Source organism: Sitodiplosis mosellana, unplaced genomic scaffold (genome assembly GCF_009176505.1).
Source record: "Sitodiplosis mosellana isolate CC-2019 unplaced genomic scaffold, AAFC_SMos_1.0 Smas_scaffold_2, whole genome shotgun sequence".
In the NCBI taxonomy this organism is placed as follows: domain Eukaryota; kingdom Metazoa; phylum Arthropoda; class Insecta; order Diptera; family Cecidomyiidae; genus Sitodiplosis; species Sitodiplosis mosellana.
The window spans coordinates 1,786,974-1,795,787 of NW_022595245.1; the positions used below are offsets into that span (position 1 = coordinate 1,786,974).

The 8,814-nt window shown below is 39.0% G+C and overlaps 1 protein-coding gene across 1 annotated transcript in view; it reads right to left on the reverse strand.

The window, feature by feature from the left end:
* The window catches only part of LOC129565417 (rab3 GTPase-activating protein catalytic subunit), a 122,885-nt gene continuing 114,071 nt past the window's right edge, over positions 1-8,814 (reverse strand). Inside the window, exons 4-12 of the mRNA XM_055440317.1 lie at positions 1,961-2,352; positions 1,665-1,808; positions 1,451-1,575; positions 1,189-1,314; positions 954-1,074; positions 674-795; positions 444-596; positions 260-351; positions 1-175 (exon numbers count right to left, since the gene is read on the reverse strand). Coding sequence (XP_055296292.1) covers positions 109-175; positions 260-351; positions 444-596; positions 674-795; positions 954-1,074; positions 1,189-1,314; positions 1,451-1,575; positions 1,665-1,808; positions 1,961-2,352 — 1,342 coding nt within the window. The 3' untranslated portion in view covers positions 1-108. The remainder of the gene's footprint in view (positions 176-259; positions 352-443; positions 597-673; positions 796-953; positions 1,075-1,188; positions 1,315-1,450; positions 1,576-1,664; positions 1,809-1,960; positions 2,353-8,814) is intronic.

The following is an 8,814-nucleotide window of genomic DNA, read 5'->3' on the forward strand; positions in this document are numbered from 1 at the left end:
TTTCCATGAAATTTCAATGCTTTTTATTCATTTTATCTCTTTAAATGCAATTGATATTATGAATTGTATTGATATTGATTTCGTTGTGCGTAATATGGTTGAATGGAATTAAAAGAATTTGATGTCATGCGAAAAAGCGCCGCAAACCCGGAATTCTTCTGGTTTCAGGATCACACTGCGAAAATACGTTCAAAACAATTGACCAGTTAAAGAAATCTGCAAGAGAATGATGATTTTTGTGCATGTAGGTGAGACTTACCGCATAAATTGAGGACCACCAGTGCCAATTGCATGAGTAGTCTGACCACAAACACGCAACGTGAATTCCTTTTCCACTGGATCTGGCAGAGTCTTTTGAAAAAAGAAATGTAGTTTATTCAAATTTCATATTAATATGGGGTATGGATAGGAGAATTGCAGATAAAGCTTGTGATCAAACTTACAATCGGAATATTGTCCAGATCTTGAGTTTGTTCGCTTTGTGTACGCTTCACTTCAGTGAACAGACGTAGAATTTGCTGCGACAGCATTCCAAAAGCGCCTTCATCCAGCTGAACTTCGTGTCCACTCAATAGAGTCTTTAAGATATTGTTTTCCTGCAGAGAAAACAATTGAATTTCATTTTTATTTAGGATATGTGCAAATTTTTTTCTAATCCATGGCTAAAACTTACATCAGCTCCCAAATTTTCAGCATTCGGATACAATTTTCGGATGACACTATAGCATTTGACCACCATATATTCCATATTCGTAATTTCCGTTAGCATATTCTCCCATTTTTGCCTGGAGTTTCCTATGAATAGACAATTTTTTTTATGTGAACATTCGATTAATCTTGGTATTTCTTCTTTTCAAGATTCTATTGGACGATTTTCTTCATTTCTTCATTTCTTTGAACATTTATAGTGTTTTAACATTTCACACAGAATATTCGAACTCAAACCAACTTACCTTTAGCTGATGTTGTATGAACGACCCAAGCCTCTCGTGACAAACGGCAACACATGGTTAGCAATTTTTCCATTGATTGCTCAAAGTTTGGAATAATTGAAGAAAATTTAGCACTCTCCTCCTGGAAAGTAATGGAATCACAAAAAATGTCAATGTTAGAGCCAACTAGCGTTTGAAACATAGAAAAATTCAACGAAATTTTTCAGGTGGAAATAAAAATTCAAATTTTTTTTACCTTCACACGCAAAATGGAAGCATGATACAGAGGGACGATGGTGAGTTGAACGATTTGTCCGATATTTCTGGTTTCAAGGAAATGCAAAACTTTCTCCGCTTCACGTGTATCGTCGAATAAGCGTCTCTAATATGGCAGAAAAAAAACAATAATAAAGGCAAAAAAAATCATTAAGCGGAATAAAAGGAAAAAAATCAATTCATGGGCACTAAAAGCGTTAGAAATGAAAACGATTTCTGACCATAAATTTGAAAAAAATTACCTGACGTCGTGCAGGAACTGGTTTAGCAGTATTCCAAACCGTTTGCCATGTATTACCGGGTATAAGCATGCGTGAGCTCAATCGGCCTTTACGCGGTTGGTTGTTGTCTTCGCTACTGCTCGAATCTGTGTGAAAGTCAATGATTTGTGTTCAGCTGTTTGTGTGTTTTTATTTTTCCAAGTTGTCAGTGCACAGAAAGCAAAACACCACTTACCATCCGTTTTGGTGATATCGTCTTCAATCCAGTCACGTGGACTGTACCACCGTATGAAATCTTCAAGTTTTCCGTTCGGATTAGCCGCCTTAAAACTTTCCATATCCGATAATAGTGATGCACTCATTATTTGTGTTCGAAGCTCTGTTGGAACATCAACGGGAATTCCAAGAGCGATTAAAAATTTTAATCAAGAAATAGCGACGAATATTTTAGTTTGTCTTCGACTATGCATTTAATCTCTTTGAAAACAAAAAAAAATAGTCGATATACACACAGCCACAACATTGTCTTACCACTTTCTGGACCTAATTTCAAAAGAATTTCGGCATCGTCTTCGAGTTGATCTTCCGTTTTTGGTACGGGCTCTTGTGTTATCGGAACGTATAAATATTCATCGCTATCGATTAATTTCATATCGTTGAGTTTTGACAATCGACCTTCCGGCTTGTTCCATGGCAAATACTCTTTTGCCGGTTCGCTGCCATCGTCCTCATTCGCAGCGTCACAATCGAAGAATTCATCATCGGATTCATCGGAACGTGAGTCCATGTTGCGTTGATTGCTGTTGGCCATCGCGTGTGACAAATTTCCCTCACGAATACGCCGTCGATTTATACAAATGTTCAGCATTTGTAGTTTTTGATGTAGCAAACATGTTCGTGGATCAGGGAATCCTTCTGCGATACTGTAACCGAAAAAAGAGAAAGAAAAATGAATGAAAACCAACTGCATGGAAATGGAACACAAGTGCATCTCTTAAATTTAATAAATTTCTTTTCGATAGAACGTTCAATACGTATATATCGGAATGCGCAAAAAGACAGTGCGAAAAAGGAGTAACAAAAAAAGAGATACAGAGATCGAGACACAGGGACACACACACACACAGAGAGAGAGAGAGAGAGAGAGAGAGAGAGAGAGAGAGAGAGAGAGAGAGAGAGTGATATAAAAAATTGCTTCATTTATAACAATCCATGTGGAATTTAAATTTCCCCGTTTGCCATGTGCATATATACGGTGGAGTAATGGCGAATGGATCGGGGCGTCATTGGGAATGCTTTTGAAAATCGATGTGCGTGTACGAGACACGATGCTGCTTTGCGATTGAAATACTATGTTTTTAGTAGAATCCGAACAATTTGTAGCGGTTGAAGCGCTAGCAGCATAGTTCGATAATATTTTATACACAATTTTATGAATACAAAAAGCACTGAGTGTAAGTGAGGATGAGTAAGAGAGTGGGTGTTTTTCGGTTCTTTGTAAATCGACTTAACCGGAAAATGCACTTTAGAGAATTATTCAAAGTCAATATTTTGCAGTTGAATGGGCACTCGCAATTCTCGACGCATCCACCGAATAGCTCCTCAATTCGGCTGTGAGATAAATTGCGTCGTTCGTGTGTTGTTGCTGTTGATTTTCCCTACGTTTTTTTTTTCGAATACATTCAGCCACTTGTTATCCGATGGAAAACAAATGCTTGCCGAAAATACTTAGAGCACTTTGCTAGTAATGTGTATGCAATACATAAGCACATATGTCACACTAATAGCCGAAAAAAGAGATCTGGAAAAAATGAGAGAGAGAGAAGAGTTTGGGGGAAAAAGTATTTTTATCCCAACTGAGTAATTTTTTTCGTCGTTGTCGGAAGGTTGCTTGAGTTGAAAAAAAACCTGCAACAAATTGCAATGTTCAAAGAGCATTGCATCCGAACACAAAACAACAAGAACGACGATGAACAACTTGATGGAGATAAAGTACAAGTGTGAGCGAGAAAAATTAAGTCGCCTGGGGCATTCGCTTGTTTGATCATGCAAAGCTAAACTTTTCAGTTTCTCACATAATTGTCACATAAAGCCGTATGCAACAGATCGTTTTTTCTGCAACTGCGCCCCGGCTCTGCCTCGAGGTAAATACACCATATCCGTTTCACCGGCTACTTTGGCTCCACATAAATCCCATTGTAACCATGGGTGTTGAATGTCATTCAACGCGACTAAGCTGTAGACATCTCTCTCCGGCAATACGGCAAACAACAGAACCAACACTGAACATGAAAATGACATGTTCAATTGTGTTTGTTTCGTTAGTTTCAACTGTGCCGCTACGAGAGGTCTCTTTTGTCGTTTCTTTGTGTTATTTTACATGTAAAATCAATGGTATTAGACGAGGATGATTATAACTTTTTTTTTCGTCCTATTTTGCTTCTATTATCATATTCTCAAACGCATTCCGGCATTTTTTCTTTCCTGTTCGGTATTCAATGGGTTTTCCTGCAATTTTCTCCGTTGTTCGGCTGCGCTACGCTCCAACTTTTGGATGCTTCGAAATTCGGAAAATGTTCGATTGTTTAAAACGTTGCACACTGCATGCATATATACACTTGTCGACGAAATGCAGCATTGTTTCGAATTTTACGCTTGATTCTCTCTTTAAACTTTGCCTTTTTATCCCCATTTTCGGATCTTTGCGTGATAATCGTCGGCAATGCACAAGACCATTTTATTTTTTACCAGCAAACAAAGAACAATGCAGCTTATGATACTTGAGACTATGTGAGAGGCGTATTTCGCCTAAACAGAGATAGGGAAAAAATCCGGTCTAAAAATATTGGTTTGATGCAGCAGAAAGCATCTTCTGAAATTTCATTTATTTATCAATTCTTTTTCTCTTTGTCCAAAAATAGATGTCGGTGTGCACATGGTCTGCAGTAAAGCGGCTTTACAATAACAATAGATTCAAATGCATTTTCCGTGTGTTTCTCATATATATCAAACCGAAAATATTGGAATTATATGCTGTGAAGAATAGAAATTCCACGAAATACAGACGATATTCGCACACAGACATCGTCGGCGGCATTCACCTGCTTGTTGAAGCGGCGAATGAGAATTCCGACAAGAATGGTCTTCAAATTATTTCTGGAAGCACATTCTTGCTGCATTGAAGATTGCATGAAAAAACAACAAAATGCCAATTTTGTTTGTTCGGATACATTGTGCAAATTTCAAGAGATAAACAAACGCCTGAATGCGGCTGCTGCGTTCGATTTAGGTATTCAGACAGAACTGTTGGTCTAGAGTTAAACGTTGCGTGGTATTTAGTTGAATTGCTTTTTATTTATATGAATAACAAGCGCTTAAAATGAATCCTTAGCAAGTGGAATAAACACAAACTATATGTACCGTAGAACACGAACAGGAGCTACTGCTTCTTCTGCTGCCAGGGTGATGTTGAGTTCACCTTAAGTTTAAAGTAAAACAGCAATATTAAACATACACACAAACTTTCTCAGTTTGATTGTTGTCTTTGGCCAAAGACTGTGCGTTCGTTGTTGATGTTGTTATTGCTGCTGCGGCTGCAAAGCTATATATTTATATTCACATGTGTTTAGATGTGTATGCGAAGGTATACGAAACGATTAGATGGAATCGTTTAAGGTGTTGTGGGTGATACATGGTTCAGAGAGACTCGGTTCACTCTTGCTCTCTGGCTTCTCTCGCTTTTTCCTTATCTTTTTCTTTCTCACTTGTTCGTTCTTTCTTTCTCTCTCTCTCTTTTTCTCGCTCGCTCGCTCGCTTTGGGTTGCATCTCTTTGGCCCCTCTCCACGTCTACATCGTTTTGGAAAAAGTTTTTTCTGTATTCATTTTCATTTTTAATGTTTGCGTTTCCGTGCTGCAGGTTTCATTTGTTGTTGTTACTGCTTGACTTGTTGTTTATCAGCGTCCTGTGGCTCACATACGTAATTTATGGTAACCAACTATCATATCGATTCATTTTAAAGAAGCATTTATTTTAATGTAATGTCATTTTGCCCTTGGTTTCTTGGAATTGTGCGCGTGCCATGTAAGGTTGCTCTTTATCTCTTTCTCCCTCTCTCTAGCCGTATTCAGTTGAGGTTTATCGTCATATAACATCTAATTTCACTTGTTTACAGAGCGATGGCTTTTTTCTTCTGCTGCTGCTTCTTTTTCATCATCATCATCTGATCCGAACATACATTTACTTGAGGGCACATGTACAAACAGCACCCGATTCGTATTTCCACAATAGACGCTCTTTATAATTCAACCGAACCCATAATGTAATGCAATGTGACGTTTGTGCTTCAGCTACGCAAATATATTTATGAATGTAAGCAGAAGATTTTCTTTACACGACTGCATTCATATCGAATGGCTTGGTTAGCTCTCATATTCGGTTCTTTTTTCGGAATTGGATGGGGAGAAGGTGGAGATGGAAACACCTTTACCGGAATTCCTTGCGATAATTTATCATGCATGTGTGGCAACAGCAGCGATGACGTCATATTAACCAACCACCACCACACCAGTTGAAAAGCTGAAAACTTTTGTCGTCAGCCACATTCATACATGCATATATATCGCTTGATATATCATACATTTTTCTTTCGTGTATGTTACCATCGCATCGTAGTCGTTGTTCATCGTGTTGTTTGGTCGGATACATTCTTCGCGTATATACATTAAATTGTTTTCATTAATAAACCTTTCTGTGTCGTTTTCACCCAATGGTATATTGTGGCTGGTGTGGGTGGATTCGGTTGGGGCAGAACGATGGGGTGCGAGAGCGCATTTTCATTCTCTTCCGGGAATTAAAGCGATTTTCCATCACAAAGGGAAATAACTTTGTGCTTTGTAATAAATACACAAAAGAGAGCGCCAACGCAAGCGTTTGCCGTGCAGCAAAAATGAAACGAAAAACTCTGAACGGCATCAACGGTTTTTTCATATTATGAAAGTCCCACAGTGAACACTCCAACAACGACAAAGGCGACGAATTGAAAAAATCGACTCGAAATGGGAAAAAAATCGAAGAGAAGAGTGTAACAAATGCCATGCCGAATCAGCTATAAAACGGCGAATACAGCTGACGCGATGAGTTTATATTCTGGCGGAAAATTGAGTGATTATGTAATGAAAGTGGAAATGGGCGCGCACAAATTTTTATTCGTTAGTTTTCATTGAAAAGTGTGTGCTCCGCGTTCACTCGCTCACTCACTCGTTCGGTCGCCTCACTCCGTCAGAGCGGCACTCTCACATAGATTGAGAACTCATTCATGACTCTTTCGTTTTAAGCGTATTCGCGATTGTGTCAAATTTCATTGAATCAAATTGAAAATCAGTTTATGAAGGGAAACGAGAGCAGGCGCGCACACACTTTGGCTAGAAGAGAGCAAGCGGATGGAGCAAAAAAAAAAACGGTGATTGAAATTAAAGATGATCGACGACGAGATCGAACAGCAACCAGTTCCAATCCGATTTCAACAGAGTTTAATGGATTACACACGTACGGAACGGTGCGCATTTTCTCTCTTTTGGCGTCATCGCTGCCGCCGCGTTCATTTTCGTGCCCGGGGAATTTTTCACACCGACTGCCTGTAATTAACAATCAACGCCATTAAATGTATTAAAGAACGTGAAAATGTAAAATGCGCGGCGAAACGAAAGAGAAAATAGGTATTTGGCGTAAAGTGTCGACGACGACGGCGACGAATACGAATAAAAAAAAGCAGAATCTTTTTTATTCACACTTGATTTGAGAGGTTGCAGCATTTCTTTCATTCTTTACTTTCTCATCTCGCTCGCGTATTGTTTGTAACAGGCCAAAGATTCTGAGCACTTTTCTTCTTCTCCGTTTTGCTACTTTTATATGCTTGCACACAATTCGTGATTGTTCTCGTGCACATCGACTTAAATGCAATCGCTGGTTGGCAAAAGTGGGCAACTGAGACAGAGTGAGCGGTATAGGGAATGAAAAACAAAAGGCAAAAAAGCGGCTTTTCTCTTCATCGTCATTTTGTCACACAAGTAGGATATTGCTTTGCGCCGTCCGAAGATGTTGATGAGTCGACAAAAAGCGTCTCGGCACATCTCATGATATTCTAAGTAGGTTAGAACGTGAGAAAGTGAATGACATTCGCAGGCCATCAAGTGATTTCATTGTTTTTTCTCTTCAATACTTTATTTGTGTGTGTATGCTCTCGTGTTAAACGCGATACGGTCAGTGATGCTGCTGTAGCAGAAAAAACACTTTTGCCTCGGTCACCAAAAATAAACACAATGTGTTTAGTGACATTGAAATTCCATGCAGTAATCGGTATGTTGTTCGTTATTGTTTAGAGATTTGCGTGAGGTTCGCGTACAGAGACGATGAGAAGAGAAACAAAAAGCACATACTGTGCATCGTTTTTTTGTACCGCCAACGGACTGATGGGATTGAGCGTTGCGTTGGGAAACAATTTTAAACGATTGCTTTGCATCCATTCGTTCATACCGAACAGATGATTCGAATTCACTGTCAAAGTGCAGGCATTCAGAATATTTTAGCGTCTCTGTATACGGCGCGTTTATTATTATGTAGCAATGAGAGAGCTTAAGGTTGAAAAATGCAAGAAAATTGGTTTCGTAACATTAAGATGAAAACCCATTTCATTCCCTTCCAGTCGGCGACCTTGCAATTCCGTTGCTATTTTTTCTCATTCTCTCACTCTCTGTCTGTCTGTCTCTGCAGCGTCGAAAATTCTGCTTAACAACCGAAAATTTTCTTCATTCTCAATTCACAATTGGTATGCGTCGTCATGTGACTTATTCTCTAGCCGAAAGCTGAAATGAATTTGTTGTTCGTGTTGGATGTTGACAGTAGTTAATTCTTCGCATTGTTTCAGTTTGATTAGTCGACGAGTGTGGAGTATAACGAGCACAACAATCTCTCACAACTTCAGACAATGACAAAAATGTGTAACAACGTTAGCGGCAACGAAGAGTTAGCCGATAAATATTTTGTTGTTTCGTGTATGTGTATCATCGTGCTGTTGGTCGAAACGAAATGGATGGTCACTGGTGTGTACTGAACGCTGTTGTGCTGCAGATGAATGCATTTTTGCGATAAGACTTCGACGAATGTGCGAATATTTGTCCCTTGCACACACAAAAACCAAAACGAAACACACAGCCGTGTATCTCGGACGCAATATCCACAACAAACGGCAACAGTAACGATGACACAGGCTTTGGCCAAATAATGCCAAAAGTCCATCTGGAATATATCATTAGAGATGGATTGCACGTACTTGTAATCATGTTGCAATATCACGTTGTTAAATCTATGCTCAATCTGTCTCTTTCT